At 39.5% G+C, this 25,414-nt stretch overlaps 1 protein-coding gene across 1 annotated transcript in view; it reads left to right on the top strand.

Moving 5' to 3' along the window:
* The window catches only part of LOC116912006 (cytosolic beta-glucosidase), a 96,872-nt gene extending 71,939 nt beyond the window's left edge, over positions 1–24,933 (top strand). Inside the window, exon 5 of the mRNA XM_032915904.1 lies at positions 24,731–24,933. Within this exon, the coding sequence (XP_032771795.1) occupies positions 24,731–24,933 (203 nt within the window). The remainder of the gene's footprint in view (positions 1–24,730) is intronic.
* Positions 24,934–25,414: the final 481 nt, after the last annotated feature.

The following is a 25,414-nucleotide window of genomic DNA, read 5'->3' as shown; positions in this document are numbered from 1 at the left end:
TGGACATAACTGTACTGATTGTCACCTTCACCTCTTTTTGTCAACTTGTTAGTGAATAGATTTGATAATTTCTCTAGTACTCAGAGTCACACACTCATCTCATTGCAACTTCCATTCTTAACTTAAGGTTAGAACTCCTACCTGGCTTCCTGACTTCCCTTTCAAGTCTCCTGCCAGGAGAGTTTTCCAATAAAGCTACTTAAAACAGTAGTAGTTCTAGTAGTTTTCATTCCTGTATAAGCTTCCTATTTCTTAGGACTATGAAAAATGGCATTTTTTTTAATACATCTCCCTGGGTTTATTCTTCCCCTTTGTCTTTGTCAATACTGTAGGTGTTTTTTAAGACACATTATCAACACATTAGATTTTTTTATTTTTTAATCAGTTCATTTACATTTCAAATATTACCCCCCTTCTTGTTCTCCCCTCCATGAATCCCCCATCCCCTCCCCTTTGTCTCTAAGAATGTGCTTCCCCACCCAACCCATTCCAGCCTCACCATTTCAGCATCCCCTTCTCTGGAGCATCAAGTGCCTCCCCTCCCATTGATGCCAGATAAGGCAGTCTTTGGCTGACATGGACCATGGGAGATATGGACCTGCCCATGTACACTCTTTGGTTGGTAGTTTGGAGCTGTGAGGGGTCCGGTGAATACTGTTGTTCTTCCTATGGGGTTACAATCACCTTCTGCTCCTTCAGTCCTTCCCCTAACTCTTCCACTGGGGAGCAGAGGCTTAGTCTGATGGTTGGTTGTATCTGCATCTGTCTTAGTGAAGTGCTGGCACAGTCTCTTAGTGGGCAGCCATACCATGCTCCTGTCTGCAAGTACATCTTAGTATTACCAATCGTGTCAGGGTTTGGTGTTTGCAGATGGAATGGATCCCATGACAGGGCAGTCTCTAGATGGCCTTTCCTTCAACTCTGCTCTGTTTTTGCTCCTGCATTTCCTTTAGACAGGGACAATTCTGGGTTAAAAATTTTGAGATGGGTGCATGGCCCCATTCCTCCACTCAGGGCTGGAGGTTTTTTCTCTTCAGGTTCTATCTCCCCTCTGTTGGGTATTTCAGCTAATGCCATCTTCATTGGGTCCTAGGAGCTTCTCACATTGTTGATGTGTGGGACTTTTACTGGTTTCCAAAGGTCACCATCCTCGACTGCTTCTCAATTCTATTTATTTTCCTGACTCTCTGGACACCCCTCCCCATACCTGGACTTCTCTTCCCATACCTGGACCTGCCCCCTTTCCCCTCCTCCCTGCCTTTTTCCTCCCAAGTCCTTCCCTTCCTCTTCCTCTAGTGATTATTTCCTTCTCCCTTCTAAGTGGGTTTGAAGAATCCACACATTGGTCTTCCTTCTTGTTAAGTGGCAAATGGTCTGTGAAATGTATCATGGGTATTTTGAGCTTTTGGGCTAATATCTACTTATCAGTGAGTATAACATGTGTGTCCTTTTGAGTCTGGGTTACCTCACTCAGGATAACATTGTATCATTCCATCCATTTCCCTACAAAATTTGTGAAGTAGTTGAGTAGTATTTCATTGTGTAAATGTACCACATTTTGTGTATTTATTCTTCCATTAAGGGACATATGGGTTGTTTCTAGCTTATGGCTATTATAAATAAGGTTGTTATGAAAAGAGAGTGGAGCATGTGTCCTTGGTATATGTTGGAGCACCTTTTGGCTATGTGCCCAGTAGTGGTATAGCCGGATCTTCAGGTAGAATTATTTCCAATTTTCTACGGAACCACCAGATTGATTTCCAGAGTAATTTTATCAGTTTGCAATACCACCAGCAATGGAGTAGTGTTCCTCTTTCTCCACATCCTCCCTAGCATCTGCTGTTGCCTGAGGTTTTGATTTTAGCCATTCTGATTCGTAAAAGATAGAATCTCAGGGTCATTTGGATTTGCATTTCCCTGATGACTAAGGTTGAACATTTCTTTAGGTGCTTTTCAGCCATTCTATATTCCTCATTTGAGAATTCTTTGTTTAGCTCTGTACCCATTTTTAATAGGATTATTTGATTCTCTGGAGTCTAACTTCTTGAGTTCTTTGTATATATTGGATATTAGCTCTCTATCAGATGTAGAATTGGTAAAGATCTTTTCCCCAATGTTAGTTGCCATTTTGTCCTATTGACAGTGTCCTTTGCCTAATAGAAGCTTTTCTGTTCATGAGGTCCCTTTGGCAATTGTTGATCTTAGAGTATGAGTCACTAGTGTTCTGTTTAGGAAACTTTCCCCTGTGGTAATATGTTCAAGGTTCTTTCCCACTTTCTCTTCTATTAGATTCAGTGTATCTGGTTTTATGTGGAGGTCCTTGATCCATTTGTACTTGAGCTTTGTACAAGGAAATAAGAATGGGTCAATTTGCATTCTTCTACATGCAGACCTCCAGTTAGACCAGTACTATTTGTTGAAAAAGCTGTCTTTTTACCACTGTATGGTTTTGACTTCTTTGTCAAAGATCAAGTGAGCATAAGAGCGTGGGTTCATTTCTGGGTCTTCAATCCTATTCCATTGATCTACCTGCCTGTCTCTGTACCAATATCATGCTGGTTTTATCACGATTGCTCTGTAATATAAGCTTGAGTTCAGGGATGGTGATCCTCCCAGAAGTTCTTTTATTGTTGAAAATTGTTTTCTCTATCCTGTTTTATTGTTGGTGGTGTTATTACAGATGAAGTTGAGAACTGCTCTTTCTAACTCTATGAAGAATTGAGTTAGAATTTTGATGGGGATTGAATTGAATCTGTTGATTGCTTTTGGCAAAATGGCCATTTTTACTATATTAATCCTGCCAATCCATGAGCATGGGAGGTCTTTCTGTCTTCTGAGATCTTCTTCAATTTCTTTCTTCAGAGACTTGAAGTTCTTGTCATACAGATCTTTCACTTGCTCGGTTAGAGTTACACCGAGATATTTTATATTATTTGTGGCTATTGCAGAGGGTGTTATTTGCCTAATTTCTTTCTCATCCCATTTATTCTTTTTATGTAAGAGGGATACTGATTTGGATTAATTTTATATCCAACCACTTTGCTGAAGTTATATAATATCTGTAGAAAATCTCTGGTAGATTTTTTAGGGGGTCTCTCATGTATAATATCAGATCATTTGCAAATAGTGATACCTTGATTTCTTCATTTCCAATTTGTATCTCTCTGACCTATTTTGTTGTCTAATGCTCTACCTACAATTTTGAGTACTACATTGAATAAATAGGAGGAGATTGGGCAGCCTTGTTTTGTCCATGATTTTAGTGGTATTGCTTCAAGTTTCTCTCCATTTAATTTGATGTTGGCTGTTAGTTTGTTTTATATTGCTTTTATTTTATTTATGCATGTGCCTTGAATTCCCTATCTTTCCAAGACTTTTACCATGAAAACTTTTGTATTTTGTCAAAGGCTTTCTCAGCATTGAATGAGATGTTCATGTGATTTTTTTCTATGAGTTTGTTTATATAGTGGACTACATTGATGGGTTTATGTATATGGAAGCATCCCTGCATCCTTGGGATGAACTTAACTTGTTTATGGTGAGTGCTCATTTTTATATGCTTTTGGATTCGGTTTGCAAAAAATTCTTTTAATCAAACAGTGTGCTTTTATTATCTCTGAATAATAATGCTTATTATTATTGACATATATAGCTAGGTACTTGTAAAAACTTTATTGGTTATTTTGATTATTTACATTCCAAATGTTATCCCCCTTCCAGGTTTCCTCTCTGAAAACACCCCATCCCACTTCCCTCCCCCTCTCTCCATGAGGGTACTCCCCTACCTATTCAACCACTCCGTCCCCACTGCCTAGTATTCCTCTACACTGGCCCATCTAGCCTTCACAGGATCAAGGGTCTCTCCCCCCTTTGATGCCAGACAACTGAATATTTTTGTATCAATATTCATAAAGGAAATTGGTTTGAAGTTCTCTTCCTTTGTTGGATCTTTGCGTGGTTTAGGTAACAGCATAACTGTGTTATGAATTAGGTGGCATTTCTTCTGGTTCTATTTGGTGGAATAATTTGAGAAGTATAGTCATTAGGTCTGATAAAATTCTGCACTAAAACCATCTGGCCCTGGGCCTTTGTTTTTTTTCGGAGACTTTTAATGACTGCTTCTATTTTTTTAGGAGTTATGGGGTAGCTTAGATAGTATATCTGGTCTTGATTTAACTTTGGTACCTAGTATCTGTCTAGAAAATCATCCATTTCATCTAGCTTTTCCAGTTTTGTTGAGTATAGGCTTTTGTAGTAGGATCTGATAATTTTTTTGAAATTTCCCCAGTTTCTGTTGTTATGTTTACTTTTTCATTTCTAATTTTGTTAACTTCAATACTGTCTTTGTGCCCTTTAGTTAGTTTGGCTAAGGGTTTATTTACCTTGTCAATTTTTCTCAAAGAACCATCTCTTTATTTTGTTGATTCTTTGTATAGTTCTCCTTGTTTCTAATTCATTTTATTTCAGTCCTGAATTTGACTGTGTCCTGGCATCTACTCCTCGTGGGTTTGTTTGATTCTTTTTGTTCTAGTGCTTTCAGATATACTGGGAAGTGGCTAGTGTGGGTCTTTCTAATTTCTTTATGAAGGTACTCAGTGTTATGAATTTTCCTGTTAGCATTGCTACTATCATTGTGTCCCATAAGTTTGGGTATGTTGTGCCTTCATTTTCATTAAATTCTAGAAAGTCTTTACCTTCTTTCGTTATTTTTTCCCTGACCAAGTTATCATTAAATAGAGTGTCATTCAGTGTCCACATGTATGTGGGCTTTCTGCTGTTTTTGCTGTTATTGAAGAACAGCCTTAGTCTATGGTGATCTGATAGGATGCATGGGATTATTTCAATCTTCTTGTATTTGTTGAGGCCTGTTTTTTGTATGATTATATGGTTGTCTTAGGGTTTCTATTCCTGCATAAGCATCACAACCAAGAAGCAAGTGTAAGTTCAGCTTATGCTTCCATGTTACTGTTCATCACCAAAGGAAGTCAGGACTGGAACTCACGCAGGGCAGGAAGCAGGAGCTGATGCAAAGGCCATGGAGGGATGTTGCCTACTGGCTTGTTCAGCTTGCTCTCTTAGGAACCCAAGATTACTAGCCCATGGACAGCACCACCTACAATGGACTGGGTCCTCCCCATTTGATCACTAGTTGAGAAAATGCCTTACAGCTGGATCTCATGAAGGTATTTCCACAACCGAGGCTCCTCTTTCTGTGATATGTCAACTGTCAAGTTGACATAGCCAGTAAAATGGTCAGTTTTGGAGAAGGTACCATGAGGTGCCGAGAAGGCATGTTCTTTTGTTTAAGGGTGAAATGTTCTGTAGACATTTGTTAAATACATTTGGTTCTTAACTTCTGTTACTTTCAGTATGTCTCTGTTTAGTTTCTGTTTCCATGTTCTTTCCACTGGTGTTGAAGTCTCCCACTCTTATTGTATGTGGGTCAATGTGTGTTTGAGCTTTAGTAATGTTTCCTTCACAAATGTAGATGCCCTTTCATTTGGGGTGGCAATATTCAAAATTGAGAGTTCATCTTGGTGGGTTTTCCTTTGAGTATGAAGTGTTCTTCATCTCGTTTGATAACTTTTGGCTGAAAGTCTATTTTATTGGATATTAGAATGGCTACACTAGCTTGTTCCTTGGGACCATTTGCTAAGAAAACTTTTTTAGCCTTTTAGTCTGAGGTTGTGTCTGTTTTTTGTCACCGATGTGTGTTTTCTATATGCAAAAAATTGCTGGGTCCTGTTTGTGTATCCAATCTGCTAGCCTATGGGTCTTTATTGGGAAATTGAGTCCATTGATGTTGAGAGACATGGTATTATTTGTGTAATTCTCTTCTTTTGGATATTATTATTATATGATTAATTTCTTGTTTTCTCATGTGTGTAGTTTTGCTCCTTGTTTTGGGGTTTCTCTTCTGCTATCCTCTGTATGGATGGATTAGTTTAAAACTGGTTTTGTCATGGAATATCTTGGTTTCTCCATCTATGGTGTTTGGGAGTTTTGCTGGGTATAACAGCCTCAGCTGGTAATTGTGTTCTCCTAGGGTCTGCATGATATCTGTCTAAGATTTTCTGGATTTAGAGTATCCGTTGAGAAGTCCAGTGTAATTCTGATAGGTCTGCCTCTATATGTTACTTGGCCTTTTTCCCTTACTACTTTTTTAATATTCTTTCTTTGTTCTCTGCATTTAGAGTTTTGATTATTATGTGACTTGAGGAATTTCTTTTCTGGTACAATCTATTTGGTTCTGTAGGCTTCTTCTATGTTTGTGACCATCTATTTCTTAGGTTAGGGAAGTTTCTTCTCTGATTTTGTTGAAGATATTTCCTGGCCCTTTGAGCTGGGTATTTTCATTCTCTTCTATTCCTATTACTCTTAGGTTCAGTCTTTTCATTATGTCCTGAATTTCCTGGATGTTTTAGGTTAGGAGCTTTTTGCACTTTGTAATTTTTTGACTATTGTGTCAATATCTTTTATGGTATCATCTATGCATGAGATTCTCTTTTCTATCTCTTGTATCCTGTTAGTGCTGCTTGCATCTGTAACTCCTGACTCCTCTAGGTTTTCCATCTTCAAGGTTGCCTCTTTTGTGATTTCTTTATTGTATCTATTTTCATTTTTAGATCCTGGACAGTTTTGTTTAATTTTGTCACCTCTTTGATTGTATTTTCCTGTATTTCTTTAATGGATTTATGTGTTTCCTTTTTAAGTCCTTCTACCTGTTTGTGTTCTGTAAGGGAGTTCTTTATGTCCTCTTTAAGGTCCTCTATCATCTTTGTGAGATGAGATTTTAGGTTGGAATCTTTGTTTCTTAGGTGTGTTAGGGTATCCAGGGCTTGCTGTGGTGGGAGAACTATGTTCTGATGTTGCTAAGTGGAATTGATTTCTGTTGCTTATGTTCTTGCACTTGCCTCTTGACATTTGGTTATCTCAGGTTTAATTGACTTTGCTGTGTCTGTCAGGATCCTGCCCTTCCTGGGTGCCTTGTTATGATGGACCTCCTGGAGTCAGGCTATCTCTGGGAGTGTGGTTATGAAGTACCTCCTGGGAGTTGAGGTGTATCTGGGTGTGGGAGGAATCTGGAATGCCTGCTCTGCCCTGGGCTAAGTTGTGGGCCTGAATGAAAATGTGTCTCAGGCAGGGCAGGATGGATAGGGCCCTCCTCCACTGGGCCCTGTGGGGATCCCAGTTAGATAAGGTATTGGGGTGGGGGTGGGTTTAAGTCTCACCTGAAGGCTCTCCTAGGAGTCAAGCTTTATCTGGGTGTGGGAGAGGATCTTGAGCACCAGCTCTGCCCTGTGCCAAGTTCACATTAGATTTTTTTTTTCTTTTCTTTTTTTCCAGTCTTGGGACCGAACCCAGGGCCTTGCGCTTGCTAGGCAAGCGCTCTACCACTGAGATAAATCCCCAACCCCCCACATTAGATGTTTTTAATACTGTTAACTTTGTATCAACTTGACTAGACCACGAGGTCTTTAGATATGTGGTTAGATAAATTGGGTGTATGGGTGAGGATGTTTCTGGGTAAAATTACTATGAAGATTACCTAAGTAAAGTAGATTGCTTTTCCAGTGATGGGGACCAATAGCATTCATCTAACTTATTGAGGACAGAAGTGCATTTCAAAAGGAATAGGTGAAGGGCCCAGTAAAGGGGAAGTAGCTGTCTTTGATCAGGAGTAATGGCTTTTCCTAGATTCAGACTTAGACTTGGTACATGCACACTTACTTCCTTGAGTTTTACGTTTATATACCACACACCTCAGAAATGTTCACCCACTGTGAGCACTTGTGCCAATTGCTTAAAACCAACACCCCCGCCCTTTTCATCTCTTCAGGCTATTCCAATATCCCATATTATCAAAATCCAGAGAACAGCTGCTGATGGCGTGTTCAACCCTAGCATCTACAGCACAAATCAAGTGCTTATGACTCAGTGAATATCCAGGAATAGGGGAAGCAGAAAGAATGTAAGAGTTAGAGGATAAGGGCATCTGCTGTGAAATAGTGTCTTCTGAATGAGATAGGGAGGCCCCACCCATGAAATCTTAGCAATATGCTGTCTGAACAAGACCTGTACAATGACAACCACCACTTGACATACGAGCATGGATAGGAGAAATCTCACAAGGCCTTATCTACAGATGAAGAACTACAGGCAAATCAAAGTCTGAGAAAGGAATAATCAGTATTTTTCATGGATGAAACCCCTGATAATTTATCCATTTCCAAATGGTGAACTCTAAATGAATATACATATAAACAAAACTTACTAGACTCAGCACATTGGACACACACACACACACACACACACACATTTACATGTGGTATAAATATACATAAATATATTTGTTTTAATAATAATTAAAGGAGAGCTCACTAATTGTAGGAGGAGTGGACAAGACATGAAAGAAGTTGAACGGGGAGAGAGGGAAAATGATGCAAATTCTTATATTAAATTCTCAAAAAATTAAATTAAATAGACTAAGAAGCACTCTTTGGTATTCTTTTCCTCTAAAACTTTTTCTAAACTAGGACTTTCTTGTTTTATCCTTGTAGTACACAGTGTTTTCATCAGATCACTGCACTACAGCTGCTCCTTGACATGTCTCTTCTTTCATAGAGGAGCCCTTGAAGACAGGAAGGGTTATCACCCTATTTGTTCCTATATTCTCAGTAGCTTGGGAGAAAAGCAATAGATATTGATTGAATGCAAGACTAACTTTTATACTTAATGAAAATAGGGTGAGATAGCTGTCCTTCAAGCATTCTCTTCAAATTGCTAATCCACTCCATTCTGCAAGAGGAGACTATGCTAGAGTTTTTCTCCAAATGCAAGGCCTTGGGCAAATGGAATGGCTTCACAGTGCCTCAGGTATCTCATTGGGTAAAATGGGAACAGTAATAGGATCTATATTATAGGGCTGTGGGAAAGAGCAAGTGCTTCGTGCATGGGAAACTTCAAACTGAGCTTGGCATCCTGTAAATGCCTTGCAAATGGGAATTTTGCTATTTTATTAGCTCCAAAGGGGAGCTAACAAATTCATCCCACTGCTCATTTGCGAAAGCTGCTCTTGGATGTAATCAGTAGCAGGGAGAGGTGGTCTGTGGGTTTCCACTACTGCAGTTAAGTGCCTTACTGTTGAGTATGCATGTTGCAATTGAAACCATGGCTGTGTTTGTGTAGTAAAAGGGTGGAATGTAAAGACCTGAAGTCTCCTACCATGAGCCAGAGGAAAGAAACTAGAGTTCTGCATATCCCCCCTCTTCGTTTGCTGATGGTTCTCTCTGTACTTCAAAGAGAAATGCAGCCCCTTGCACATTCTCTAATCTCTCTGCCTTTTCTGCTCATGCCTCATGGGAACATTTGTGTCTTTTTAAATGCAGCCACCAAAACCCCATCGTGGATATATGAAAGGCAGTGAGTTGAATAGAAATAGACTCTGCTTGGCCATACGGCTGTCAGTCACGTGCTCCACATGAGGCATTGGTACAGAGTTCAAGTGTCATTCTGTGTCCTCTGTCCTCCTGCAATGGAGTTGTCAGAAGTCTTTCAAAGCCTACAAGAAACAGACTGGTTTCTCTTTTACCCCCTTCATAGTATACAATCATTCTGTGATTCTCAAGGATCGGTTAGGCTCAACCAACTTAAATTAGGCTAAACCATTCCTAAAATACGAATTGGGACTTCTGTATATTGTTTGAGCAGAAAGATACACAGCTTCCAAATTTCACCTAGATTATTAGTTTTGAGAAGGAAGGGAGTGATAGAAGGAGACAGTGAAGGAGAATAGGAGAGAGGGAAAGAGGGGGAAGAGAGGGTGAGGGAGAGGGAGATAGTGGGAGGGAGTGAAGGCAGATGAGGAAGTTGAGACATACACATTGCAGGGAAAGGGAGGGATGGTGGGAAGGAGGGAGGGAGGGAGGGATGGAGAGAGAGAGAGAGAGGGAGAGAGAGAGAGAGAGAGAGGGAGAGGGAGAGAGAGAGAGAGAGAGAGAGAGAGAGAGAGAGAGAGAGAGAGAGAGAGAGATTGCAGTGTGGTAGACATATAATTATACATTTCATGCCAGCCAGTAACTAAGCTATGATAACAGTCTTGGACATGAATACTTTGTTCATTCTTAGACTAGAGCAAAAATAGAAATTAAAGCCCTGAGAGGTGACATACTGCTCTGACCAGTGATGATGACACAAGAACAGTCTTCTAACCTTGAGATGCTGTACACCGTCACATAGTTGACTAGCTAGAGAACTCAAGTAATTTTCAAGTTTCCATCTTCACAGGATGGTGAAATCTGTATGCCCAGTTTTTTTTTTGATAGCCCATGTTTTTGTGTATTCTCAAGCCAGTTTTTGTTGAGTCCATCTTCTCAATGAGAACACTGACTCCTGATGCTGCACACATAGCCTGGTGTTTAGCACACAGTAGTCTCTCAGTGGCTATGCATTGAGGAAATCATGAACATCTGTGCTTCTCAAAGATTTGGAACAGATGTGGAACTCTAGGACCCAATTATCGGAAAATCCATTTTTCACTATGGGTATTATTGATAACTGAGGTCCACCCTTAGTTCATATCAAATGCTTTCATGGCATTGCAGGGCTGCATGGAAATCATTTCTTTGAATTTTGGGTAGATTGGTGAGCTTTGTATGCAATAATGTTGGTGTTTCCAAAGTTTAGGTGGAGCAATATTATATGGCTTTCACCCTGTAGTCTACAAGGAGTTGTATTTTCTGAATAAGTATTGATCACAGCTTACAAAACATTGCGAGCCCATATAATTAAAAAGAATGAGACCAGCCATCAGTGGGCAGTGCTTGTCTGAGTAGCTGAGAAGCCAAAGTCTTCAGGTGTCTGTGATTTTATAATTGTACTTGCTTGGGAAGCTTATTAAAGCCTTGCAGGTGCAATGTTTCATCACAGAGTAGTGAACCCTTGAAAGATATGCATAATAAACAGAGTTTGAAATATGTTTTTATTCCCGGCCATATGGTCCTGTCTGGAGCTTTCCTGGATCTTTGGGTCAGTTCACTGTTGAAAGATGGGCTTGCAAGGACCCACCTCTCGGAGCAGCTGTCAGAAGCCCGATCAGAACGAATCTGCAGTTGCATGATTATTTATTTTATGTGGCTCTCAGAAATAAGCCCAGCCTTTCTCCAGAGCTGAAATGTGCTGAGCAAAGTCTCTTCCCTGAACAGCTTGTGCTCGCATCACCAAGCAGTGTCCTTCCCTGTCCTTAAAGAGCAGACTGGCGAGACTTGTGTAGTAGGCCAGGATGGGCAGTCTGGGTGAGGTGTTGCCCACCTGGGCTTGAACTTGGTGCCAGCAATGTGAAAACTAAAACATACACAGGTGCAATTTTAACGAAGTGTCAGGATTCTTTCTTTTCTGTTCTTCACAGCTCATCTTCCTGTGCCCCTTAGCTCTAAGCAGTTACAGTGGCTGCTGTACCCAGGCACTCTGAGTATTATAGGGGCCGTATGGTGAGCTTGTTCTTCTTTTGTTAGTGACAGAAGGTGGCATTGACATCTCTGACAATGGCTTTTAAAGGAGCATCAGCTATGATTTATTTGACATTTGTTGTATACATATAGGGATGCTGGTAACTGAAGAGAGACTTGGTCTAGGAATTGAGGAACAACAATGCATTCGGGTTCTCAGCATGCAAAATATATTTATCTGAGTGCAGGAACAGTAAGTTCTACATCTTCTGATTACTCCAAAAGTTGAACTTGGAAGTGAATTCTGTCACTTTGGTCAAAAAGCCATTATACTTTTTAATAAGTGCTTTCTCTATGCTCTTATATTACTGATGAAATGTCCAATGTAATATCTACTTACAGCCATTCACTCTAAGCAGTGTAAATTGATCACAAGGATAGAGGATCTAGGTCCTTCCTGGCTTTCTGGGGCACAGAGTCTGGAGTACAAGATAGTCTTTAAACAAGTAATCTTACTTACATAATGAAATGGAAGCTAATTGTATCAAGGCAGACGTGGAAGAAAAAAGTCCTCCTGTTTCTAACTTGTAACTTTCCATGTCCTTCTTGGTCAAGATCACAAGCTGTGGAGACAGAGCCTCAGCTTCAGTTGTTAGAATTCTGTCAGCCTTACGCTCACATTTCTTTGGTTTTTGTTTCTTGTTTTTGTTTTTGTTTTGTTTTGTTTTGCTGGTCTGATTCTCTTATGTCTCTTAACGGCCATGATTTCAATTATCATCTCTGTGTGAAAGTTCTAAAATTAAAATCAACATCTCAAACGGTGCCTTGATCTTATATTTGGATGTCAAGAAAAGCAATGTAAGGTCACTATAACCAGGCTTCACTCTGTCTTCCTGCTTCTCTGCCAAAACTTGTCTCTGTCCAGTATTTCCTAATCCAGAAATTGACACAGTTACCAATGGAGTCGTCCTTTGCTTTTATATCTCCTTCATCACAAATTGTCAGCATACTTGTAAATCTTTAATTTGAGTACATATCAAACCAACTCACTTCTCTGTGTTCTCACTACATCCCTCCTGCGGTCTCTATCCAACTGACTACTGTCACCTCTGCCTGCTTACTCCAACTCTGTTCTTGCTGTTTCATTCCATCCATGTTCAGATCTGTTCTTCCCATGCTCAGATCTGTTCTTCACAGAGGTCACAGCAAACTTTTAGGTGTGCAAATTCGCTAAAATAACTCCCTTTCTTAAAACTCTTCATTGATTTTCTATCTTTTTGGACTAGAACTAAGGAAAAGCCTATGGTTTTGATGAGGACCTGGTCTTGGGTCTTCCTTGTGATATTTCCCTGCTATTCATTTTTTTTTTTTTGGTTCTTTTTTTCGGAGCTGGGGACCGAACCCAGGGCCTTGTGCTTCCTAGGTAAGCGCTCTACCACTGAGCTAAATCCCCAGCCCCTTGCTATTCATTTTGATGCTATCAAATCAATCACTCTTTTAATCTTTCTCACAGGGACTCTGCCAAATCTGTTTTCACAGGCAGCATTCCTTCTCTTGGATTTGGTCCTCATTCTTCTGGAGTGGTCCCATCATCTGCCTGCCCAATATTGGTTGAATGTACTTATTCCACTCAAGAGATATCCAGACTCTGAGTTTTACCTCTCCAAGGTGTGGGCTGAGAAATCTCTGATTTCATTAGGTCAAAGTGTTATGGGATCTAATAGTTGGACTCATTCATGAAAGAATTTAATTCAAAGGTGAACAACTAGATAAAGACAGAACAGAGCTCTTTGTGTTGGAGAGGATGGACACAGTGTCCCAGCGCTTGAGAATGACAGTGGCTGTCAGGTCTAGCCTCTAGTACAGCATAAGTTGGGTGCTGAGGTAGAAAGAAACTTAGTATTTTGGAAGCAAAAGGAATTGTGGCACTCCATTTTTACTGGGCCATTAGCAGTTGAGATGGGTTTTGTCTAGTCAACTCCACAATATATATTTGAGCACTGCAGCCTATTTCCCTAGGGCATCTCCTTTTATTCCCCGTCAGTATATAAACCTCCATTAGTCTTTAAACCTTCTGCTGCTGTTACCTAGTACCTGACAAAACTCAACTTAAGGGAAGAAGGATTTATTTCGGCTCACAGTTGGAGGGGCTAGAAATCCATCATGGTGACAGGAAGCCCATGGTTACTAGAGATTAATTGAATCTCAATATATCAGCGAGCCAGAAGTATAGGAAGTGGGTGTGACAATAAACTCGAAGGCCTCCTCCTACTTCCTCCAGGTAGCCCCATCTTCTAAATCACCAGGGACACTCGCTTATGTGGGGAACATTTCACATTCAAACAATAACAACTGGTGACAATCAGTCAAAGTCAGATTCTGCTAAGAAAACATTACCTTGGCTGAGGGCACCATATAACTCCAACTCACTGTTGGATCCATGGGTTCTAGTTCATTAAGCAAAGTGGTCCTTTAGCCATGTCTCATACTTTCTGATTAAAATAGATCTTCAAATTGTGCAGGCTCCACATGTAGATTTTGCTGCTACTGCCCTCTTGAGTTCCTATCTCAACCCACTTCCTTGCTGCATGAATCTTACCAAGGTTCCTTAACCTTCCTAGACGTTAGGACCCTTCTCTGTAAAATATAGATGATGGTAATATCTGGTAGGTTCACGACAACAAAGAAAGGACTTGATGAATAATGAACTTTTGATATGCTATTCAAATACTCAGTAAATGTTATAGTTATTTTTTATATCCCCTCTACTTTTCAGAGACTATGATTAAATGATCATGTGGTAATAATTTGATGAATACTTGCCTTATAGGCTGCAATTGTGAATTAAAAAATGAGTATAAAATATCACCATATACTACTATGTTCCTTGTTTTTTTTTCCTTGAAACACATTTATTTCATAAGTGTAGGATAGGTATTGCCTGTCTGTCCTAGAAATGTCAAAAAGGATACTCCTAACTCTTGCATTATTCTCTCAAATCGGGGAGCTACAGTACCACCCAGTATTCTGGAAGCATTGCCCAAAGTTCCATGTCTGTGCTGACTTCTTCTCCTGACCCACAGCTGACCCATTCCCACAGAGCATAACCCTGTCCCAGATGCTGTGCTTTCCCTTGGCACCCGATTCCACTGCTTCTCAGCATTGAGCACTTTGTGCTGACTCTACGTCCTCTGAAAGCTGTTGGAAACCAGATGGAGGAGGAGATGGAACAGATTTTCACTCCTCACCCTCCCAGACTTGGAGAGCAATAAAAGCTACAATTGCAACCACTAAGTAGCGTGTGCTAGGCTTTACTAGGGACTGAGCATTCTTCCCAGAGATATCTGTATTAATTTATTTAATGTTCACCATTAGCCTATGAAGATATGCTAATGCCTCCATTTTCCAGGAAAGGAAACCAAATCCCAGAGGAAAAGAAGTCAGAGAAAAGGGTAGAGAAAGGGATAGGGTGAAAGAATGAGCCCTTTTGATGAACCTCTGGCTGGGAAGAACATTGGTTCCTGTAATAGCAACTTCTGAGCCCGAAGAGAAGTAACTGCATAATTAATACAGATGAAGAAATTGTGGAAGGTGATACAGACATATACCTAGTCTCAGATTAACTTTACAATTATGAATTTTTATATGATCCCATGATCCCTTTCAATTGCTTGCTATTTGCAGCACACCCCCTCCCCACGTGTAATAGAAAGAGTAGGAATACTGGTTAATTAAGAAGTGTGTGGAGCTCATTTCTGGCTAATTGGCATTTTCCTATAAAATATTTAAAAATTAACTCTGATAGTCAAAGACTCTTTTCAGAGAATTATGATCATGTGGCTCTTTTTACCATCTGCAGGTGAGGTCTCCTATGTTGAGGTGATCTGTGTATTTTCACAGATGCTGTCCAGGTACACATGTTAAACTGGGGAGAGGGAAGGAGAGTCTTATTGTGTATCTTTCTCTGTTTAGATCACCTCGATGCCTTTATTTTTTCCAAAGAAAGGGGAAGCAGCCAGTATGCCAGGTCTCCTGCAGGATGCTACCCAGCTAATGTTCTTCTTCAATTGTAATGAACTTGTATTGTTCAACCAAACTCACAGAAATCACATTTTCAAAGTTAGTGTGTGGGCAATTGCCAGAAAATCAGCTTCAAACTGTGTCCCCAGAAGGTTTTCTCTCTCTGGCTTTGACAGTCTTTCAGAGAGAGAGATACTTGTAAGCCCCCAGCAAGACCAGGTGGGTGGTTTGGGACTCTGAGCCCAGTTGGCAACCACTCTAAAAGAGTTTCCTGTGGCTGTGCTCGCAAATTACCATAAGCCTAGTGACTTAAAGACAACCGAGATATATTCTTTCACAGTTCTAAAAGCCAGAATTTCAAAATTAAAGTTTCAGCAGGATCAGAATTCCCTTTCAGAGGTTATGTAAGAGAATTTGCTCTAGGACCCTCACTTGTCTTCTGGTAGCTGCTAGTACCTCCACCTTTCTCTGCATCTTCTTTCTGGTGTGGCTTCTCTCTTTATCTTCTGCTACAAGGATTTTTGACATTAGGGCTCACTAGTTATCCAGGGCCATTATCTTGAGATTCGTAATTATATTTGCTTAGACTCTAGATTATATCACAGATTTGGCTCCCTCTTTGTAGATTCCCATTTAACCTATCCTGCTTGGTGACTGGGAATATTTCTTTTGATTGAATGAGAATAAAAGTAGATGTCAACTAACCAGTAGGCTGAAATGCATTCAATTACAACTGAGAATTCAGCAACTCCATGGTCTTTCAGTGGTGATTTATGGTTTGAAGGAGTTGCCTTTTAGAAATTCCTCTTCTTTTAGCATAAACTTCCTTAGATAAAGCCTCTCACATATTCGGGCTCCAAGCATTCTATCTCTGGCATTGAAACTATACTAAGCAGACTGAGTAGATGCTACTATATGTCATCCACTGTTAAGTCTGGTTAGATACAATAATCACCAAGTATGATGATCATTAATATTCATTATCAGTGTGACTAGGTTTAGAATCAGCAGAAATTTGTTTTCTAGTGGTTCTGAGCATTCCAGTTGTAAACTTCTCCTCAGCTTCTCTGTTTGAATTACAGATGATCATAATGTTGTTGTGATATTACGAGGCTTTCTGTTATGTGCAATTCTCTTTTCCTATCCTCGTTATCTATTTTTTTTCAGTATTATCCTAAAGAATGACCATAGATGAGAAAACTTCAGAAACTCAGTATTTTCTGAGAGTTATGCTGGCATTCATAGTCTTTCATGACCTTTGCAAAAAACTTGGAAGTAAATTTCAATGTCTCTATTGGCATATGATAAATGAGTTTCCTTTCAACTACCAGTGCGTCCCTTTCTCAGATAGTCTACTTCTGCCTACTAGAAGCATCCAATGTTGTTTCTCTGCCTTCATCTCAGTAAATTTGGCTACTGTGTATTTTGATGGCTCTTCTAACAACTGAGATCTTTGTGAGTTTGTGTAAGTTACCAATTGGTTTCTTTTCCTTAGTTATTTTCTATACCTGTCTGACTCTATTTGATTATCCACTATGATATTTACAATAGCATTAAACATTTAAATATTTATAATAGCAATTAGACATCTCTATGTCTTGGGGTACTGTCAATGTAGATTCACATATGAGTCAGATTTAATTTTTGATAAATAATTGGGGACTGTATTTCCAAGAAGTAGTTTACATCCTGCCCCATCACTGTAACCTCTAATAATGGGTGTCTTAGGTTTCTCTTGCTGAGAAGAGGCACGGTGACTATGGCAGCGATTGTAAAGAAAACATTTAATTGGGGCTGGCTTACAGTTCAAGGTTTATCCCATTATCATCATGGCAGGAATCATGTTGACACGGAGGCAGATGTGGTGCTGGAAAGGAGCTAAGAGTTCTACATCTGGATCAATGGGCTGCAGAAAGAGCAGAGTGGGTGTCACTGGACATGACTTGAGTTTCTGTAACCTCAAAGCCCACCCCCAGTATCATACTAACTCCAATAAGGCCAGACGTATTCAAATAAGGCCACCCATCATAATACTTTTAAATAATATCACTCCCTATGATTCTATGGGGACCATTTTCATTCAAACTACCACACCGTGGGCATAGCTTTCTGTGTGAGATTGCATGCTAGGTTGACTGTTTCTTCAGATAACCCAATGAAATAATTTTCAGATTTCCTAATATTGAAACTTCCCTTCAGACAAAATTAGCTGCCACTAAGAGGGGATGCCCACTTGTTTCTTGTTTCCATTTGTTCAGACTATTTTTCCATCTTTTCACTTTCAGGTGGATATTGTTTCTTGATCTACTCAGCTGGCCTGTGTCTCTTGATTCGAGGGTTGAGGTCATTACTATTTAGAATTACTATTGAAAGCCATTTGTAGATTCCAGGGTTTTTTTATTATTATTTTCTTGTTTATGCTCTTAGTTGTAGCATGTTTTTCATAAATTGTAGCTTCATTTGTTTTTGTTCTACAGTCTCTTGGGCATGTTTATGCCTATGTTCAGTTTAAAGCACTGCTTCCATTATTTTGTTTAATGGGTTCTTTGTGCATGTGTGAGCATGTGAGTGTATGTGTATGTATGCTTGATTTGTTTGCTTGTGTTTAGCTCATGGAAAACTATTTTTCTCTTTCAAATATGGCAGATATTTTTGATGCATACAGTAGTCTAGTTTTGCTATCATTGTCCTTTATAACTTGGAGTGCTTTGTTCCAGACTCTTTTGGCTTTCCGAGTTTCTACTGAAAAATTTCCTTCAGACTCATATTTTTCCCCTTTGGCACCTGTAAATATTTTACATGGTTCAATATGTATAGTGTTTTAAATATAATATGTCATGAGGTGTTTTTTGCTTCATTGTGTCTAGTTGTTGTTTGCTTCTTGTTTTGGTATAAGTATGTCTTCCATTAGTTTGGGAAGTTTTCTTCTATGATTTTTGTGAAAACCTAGTCTACGGCATGTATCTTGGATTCTTCTCTCTCATCTATTTTTATAATTCAAATATTTGATTTTTTGATGGTTCCCACATTTAATGTTTGTCTCTTTTCTGTGCTTTAATTTTTCATTTTTATTTGTTTCTTTGCTTATTTCAGCAATGCTTTCTTCCTCTAATTTTATTGAATTCTGATATTCTATCTTTCTCTGGATATTTTTTTCCACTTGTAAGGCTTTCCCCAGAGTTCTCTAACAGGGATACTGGATATTTTAGACTCCATCTTCTTTACAATTTGCAGTTCTATGTCTTTATAAACTTAGTTTTCAAATCCTTTCAATTATCTTTTGACATTCCGTTCAGTTTTGTGTCTGTGTTTTCTTAGGCACCACTGAAGCTGTTTCCGTTATGTTTTTGGAGTTTAGCAGTGTCTGCTAATGTCTGTCTCAAATTCGTTAACTCTTCCATACAACCCAGCCGCACCACTCCTTGGAATATTCTCAAAGAACTGAACCTCCTCCCTTTTGGATACCTGTTCAGCAAGGATAACCGCTGCCTTACTCATGACAGCCAGGACATTGAAACAAATCACATGCCCTTCAACAGATGAATGTATAATGAAAACGTGGTGCATATACACAATGAAATACCATCCAGCTTTAAAGAAAAAATGAAATTTGGAGTAAATGGATGGCCATATAAGATTATACTGAGTGAGGTAACCCAGAACCAAAAAAAAGTGTATGTTCTTTCTAATCTGTGATGCCCAGCCCCATATCCTCAGATGTGAGTCACCACAGGAACAGGAAAGTATAAAGGGACCGTTAGTGAGGGTGAGGGCTTGAGATAGGAATAACAGGATAAGGTTTATGAAGCAGTAAATAGAAAATTCAGGAGGGTTCTTTCTTTGTGTAGGCTGGTTTTATGTCAACTTGATATAGCCAGAGTCACTGAGAGGAAGGAACCTGAATTGTAAAAAGGTCTCTATATGATTGGGCTGCAGACAAGCCCATAGTGCCTTTGCTAAATTAGTCGTTGATGTGAGGAGGACCCAGCCTGTTGTGGGTGGGTGGTTCTGAATTCTATAAAAGAGCAGGCTGGGCAAGCCATGGGAAGCAAGCCAGTAAGCAGCACTCCTTCATAGACTCTACATCAGCGACTACCTCCAGGTTTCCTCCTGGTTTGTGTTCCTGCCTTGGCTTCCTCCAGTGGACTGTGACTTTGGATATGTAATCAAAATCTGCTCCCCAAGTTGCTTCTGGTCAAGACTCCAACCAGGGAGGAGAGAACTACACTTAACTGCAGGAATAATTACAAATATTTTGAATGTAGTTAGGGATTATGGTGCTTTAGTAAAATGGCAGTTGTATGCTCTCTACCCAGATCTATGACTACAGTAGCCATGGGTAGCTGGCTAGGTTTGCAGTAGCAGACTTTCCTTTTCTCTTATCCATCAGGCCTTAAGACCAATTAGGGAACTGTTTTTATGCCCAAAGAATACATACTATTGTATTCCCAGGGTTACTGTGTCCTGCTGGTTGTTGTTGTGACAGTTCATAGGCATTCTAAGTAGGTAGGGTTATTATTTTCTACCTTCTCTTGGAAGCTCTCATGGGGCCTTCTGTTGCCATGGAAGTTAGTTCTCTGTGAGAAGGCTTTCAGGTTAGGTCCAGCTCAGGTTCTCTAGCCCCTGTATCTGAACCCTATGCTGTCTGTAGCAATGAAACCTTACTTTCTACCCACTGTGGTAGTGCTCAGTAGCCTATAAAGTATGGGGAAATCTCTTGAAAATCCCCAATGAGCACATTAAAAGACACCTTCTCATGCCTGGTGTTGAAGTTTTTGTTAAATAGTCTGTGGATCTTTGGAAGGAACATTGTGAGCCCACATGGAAAATTTTCATATAAAATACATCTGTTGTATGTACAGACATGAATGTATTATCAATAATTTTAGGCAATAATGATTCTTTGTAAGTTTTTTTAGACATTCTTACTGTTATTTTACCCATGTCCTACATTCTCTTGTTTTTCTCTCCTCTTCTGTTATTAAAGCACCCTATTTCCCCCTTTAGATCATTCATACCATGTTAATGTCCTCTCAGTTCTCTCTGACTTTCCTGTCTTCTGCCATTACTCCCAGTTATATGTTCACATCTGAAGACTTGGAGCGAGGGACTGAACATAGATGAGAGAGAACATGGGATGTCTGTCTGTGTCTGGGTTACCTTACTTGACATTATCTTTTATAGTTCCATTCATTTACTTAAAATTTTCATTTTTCATAGATGAATAGTTTTATTCCATAGTGTATATGTCTGACATTTTTGTTATCCCTTTATCAGCTGAATCAGCTGAAGGACATCTAGGTTGCTTCCTAATGGTCATTGCTGAGCAAGTATATGAGGGTTATTTGGCTTAAAGTTTGCCTTCATTCTTTTGAGTTTGGCTTTTTCTGGACAAACTACATATAATACACGTAAATATATACACACACAAAATAACATACACAAAAAACACACACAGAGAGCAATATATATTCTTTTCATATAAAATATATGTTTGTACATACAGACTTGTATGTATTATCAATAATTTTAGGCAATAACGATTCTTTGTGTTTTTAGACATCCTTACTGTTATCTTACCCATGTCCTACATTCTTCTGTTTTCTCTCTCTGCTGTTATTAAAAGCACTGTATTTCAGATCATTCATACTGAGGGGGAGAGAGAGAGAGAGAGAGAGAGAGAGAGAGAGAGGAGAGAGAGAAATGCAAACTCTACAGAGTACAGTGCTAATGTGGGATTCTTATAGCTATAGGAGCTTAACTGGAAGCAAGCCGCAAAACTTTCACCCCTGCATCTTTCCATAGTCTTGTAGTCCCACATTACACTCTGACTTTACAATGGGTACCATTTTTATCCTCGCATGCTGTGGAGCTGTCCCAACTCCTATTGGTCTGTGTTGACTTTGCCTCCAACTCTGGTTAAAGAAAGAAAGCACATTCTCAGAAGTGCTTTTTCTCTCTGCCAAGATCTGGGACCTCATAAATCATGGTGACAAGAAATGTGATGATGGTCTCTTTCCGTTCCCAAGGAGATTGGAAGAGGAGAGGCGTGCAGGTTCCGGTGTGGTTTTGTAATTTTTCCCAGTGATGGCCTGGTGAGAAGGATTCCAGCAGGCTAGCTCCTGAACCTAACTAGGTAATTCTCCACTTGAGTGTTCCTGCAGTGAAAATGCAGAGACATCCACCAGTGTCACTCGGGCAGTTTAGTGCTTGCTGCTGCACTTCTGGCAGTTAACAATGAAATTGTCAAGATTTCCTTTTGTTCCCTTCCAAGCAGGCAGAGCCTCGTTTTTATCTCCTGGGTTAGCACATGAATCAGCCATTCTGCGTATGATCCGTGGGACTGTGCACGCTTGTAGAAACAGTCTGGCTTTGTACCTGGCAGGCTTTCTTGTTGGGCAGTAGTACTTCTACAAGTGGGAAAGAAAACACACCCGTTCTCACCTAGCCCCATGCTGAACTACCAAGCAAAGGAGATTGAGAATATTTTTTATATGAGTAGTAGGCTTTCATAGTTTTGAGACAGAGATACCTCATTTTGTACTTAAATTGTATTCTTAAAAAATAAAAGAAAGGGTATTTTCCTAATTATACTTGGCAAATGGAAAAGCATACACACAAGTGACAACAGATAAGAGAAGAAGGGATGTCTCATAAGTACTTTTGTTCTTGTAAGGCTTAATATGTTTTATTGATACACATTTTCATTTTCTAAGCATGATTTCAATTAAACATATCAAGAGAACTTGGCTTAATTCTTGCCCTACACCCTTTATAAAACACTTGACTTAAAATACTTTGCTTGTCTCTTTGTACAACTGTACCTAGGTACTAGCCTGCCAGGAATATTTTGTCTGCATAATATCTGACTCTATAAACAAAACTCTTAGGCTTTAGAGACCTACAGATATATAATAGAGGAGGAGCACATTGTTTCTTAATAAACTCGAAAGAATGCAGACTGACACCAAAGAAAAATTGAGAGTAGAGCTTCATCTGACAACTATTTAGCTACAGGACTCATTGTGGGTGAAAACAATTCCCAGTGCAATTAAAATATGATTCATTATATGAAAGTTCATTTTCTCCTTGTTTATTGAGGACTGCAGCCATCTTGTTAAGCAAACCAGCCTTTTCTCTCATCTCCACACAGAGAAATAGATTGTAGTGGGTCACAGATGAAATTTGCTTACGGTGATTTTTCAAACAGAAAGTGCTTAAGGGAAGAGTCACAGAATTTCAGAATTCTGAGAAACTTAAAATAGTAATTAAAAATATAAACTCAATTTCCAATCTTAAAGAATGAACATCATTAAGAAATGCTTTAGATTTCTTCACACTTTGTTCTCCTAGCATGCAGAGAAATGGTAAGTGTATAATTTCACATAAGAAATTATATAGTCAGATATTTACAATGTATTTTCATGAAATCTACCCCATTCCCTCATCTTCAATTTCTACTATGTCACTCTACCACTTTCACTTCCAAATTAATTAATTAATGTGCATAGGTGTTTGCCTGCATGTATGTCTGTGTGAGAATGTCAGATCCTGGAGTTATGAACAGGTTTGAGCTGTTGTGTGGGTTTTAGGAATTGTATCTGAATCCTCTGAAAGAACATTCAGTGCTCTTAATTGCTAAGCCATCTGTCCATCCCCATCAATACTCTATAGTTTAAGCTACAGATTTCATTCAGTGCTGCCTGTATGTGAACAGTTGTAGCATTCCTACTGGAGCATGGATAGACACTCAGAGGCCATATATTGAAGAAAACCAGCACTCTCTCCTAGAAACTGTGAATTGCAAATAGCTCTTCAGCTAGGGGTGGGACATCATCAACCTCCTCCCCATTCCATGCTGAGATTTTTGTCTAGCTTGATGTTGTGCAAGCCTTCAGTATATAGTCATGTATTTGGTTCTTAAAGTTCTCAGGCACTCTGAGTCTAGATGGAGAGTATAGACAATGAGATTTGAGTATGTGTTCAGTCTCTTTAAAATTGATGTGGATGTCATAGTTCTCAACGTGATGGTACTGTGAGATGAGGATGTTGGGATATGATTAGGCAATGAGGAAGGAGTCATCATCGGTGGATTAGTGACCATATATGAAGAGACAGGATGGAGATCCCTGGCCTTTCCTGCTGCATGAGGGTATAGCAAGAAGGTGCCATTAATAAAGTTTGATATAGTGCCCTCCAACATGCTGAGACGGCCATTGTCTTGATTTAGGATGTCTTACTTCTTTGAACTATGGAAAATGGTTGGCCGTTGTTTATAATCTATTCTGTCTTTGGTATTGTGCTACAGTGACCAATTAACAGAGGTTGTTATGGCATTTTTTCCATTTTTATTAAATTGGGTATTTCTTATTCACATTTCAAATGCTATTTGCATTTTGAACTCTCCATACTTGGCTGTAGACTTGCCAGAGCTGTGCACTCACCCTTTTCAGTTTTGTGTTTGTGATCTTAGAGCTATGAGACATAGCTATGAGACAGCATGCTCATGGGAATATAAAGGACAGGGACATTTTCAGATTCCCTGGGCATACTACTGCCATGCCATCCAACTGATCAATGATTTTGCCCTGTTTTTAAAAGCTATACTGTGATGGTGGATGGTGTTTGTAACTAAATACACTTCTGGGTAGGAAGGAGAGAGAGAGAGAGAGAGAGAGAGAGAGAGAGAGAGAGAGTTAGAAAAGGCACTGGAAAATATATAGAGAAGGAACAAATGTCAAAATGATTGATCACATTATTAGAATAATAAGTAACTTCTTTTAGTTTTCAGATGAGGTCCAAGATCATCTGCAACTCATTAACTAAAACAAACTTGCCTTCAACCTACACCCATCCTCCTGTGTGAAACTTCCAAGTGCTGTGGGGTTCTGGGCATTCTGTCACCCATGCCTGTCCATGATTTAACTTCTGAACTGAAACTCCTGCTCAGGTCAAGCAGAAAACTGGAAAGAGGGATTATTTCCAGAGACAAAAAACTCCCTTTATGCTCTGGTGTGGGACCTGATGAAGGTACATTTTATAGGATGACTAAATCAAGCTAATTATCACATGTATTAGGTCCCATGTCATCTTTACTTTATTTCAGGGTGGTGTCTATCGTTAAAAAAGATAAAAAAGAATTTTGTCTGTTCCCAGTGAGATACCCAGCAGAGCAGGAAAAAGAGGCACCCAGTACTCTTTGGTGATTTTTTGTTCTCAGAACATTCCCAGAAATGCTAATGGCTCTTTTAAAAACATTTCAGCTATCCATGTTGATGACGTCAATCTCCAACTCTACTGTGCGTGGTCGCTTCTGGATAACTTTGAGTGGAACAATGGGTACAGCAGACGGTTTGGCCTCTTCCACGTTGATTTTGAAGATCCCGCTAGACCCCGGACTCCATACACGTCAGCCAAGGAATATGCCAAGGTCATCAGAAACAACGGCCTGGCAGGCGCTATGTAGGGAAGGCGGCTGGGAAATGCCCTGCTGGAAGGACTGAGGGACGCATGGGTCATGTCTCTCAAGTTGCCTCTGTCTCAATGGTCTGTGATTATAAAGCCTGAAACCTAAGACTATATCTGCTGAGAAGTTCTACTTGGCTAACTGCATTTTATCACATAGCATCTTAGATAGTGAAATAGAGAATCACAGAAATTAAGTTTTATTAAAAATTTTGGTTTGATTTAAAAACTTCAATTTAAATTCTTAGAATAATCTCCTAGAAAAGGAACGGTGAGTTTATAAAGATAATATACTGTTTATTTGTAACTCTAACAGCAGAAACCTTAGAAGTGTAGATTATTGTTACAAAGGGAGATTTATGCACCTCCTTACTTTGGCTACATAGCTATTTTTGCTCTGGAGAAGATCTCTGTTAGTGTTTGATCCATAAAATTTCCAGGATTTAATCTAGCACAGAATAGCCAAGCTAAAAGCTACAACA

Source organism: Rattus rattus, chromosome 11, assembly GCF_011064425.1.
Source record: "Rattus rattus isolate New Zealand chromosome 11, Rrattus_CSIRO_v1, whole genome shotgun sequence".
NCBI lineage: Eukaryota > Metazoa > Chordata > Mammalia > Rodentia > Muridae > Rattus > Rattus rattus.
This window is presented reverse-complemented; position numbering and strand designations above follow the sequence as displayed.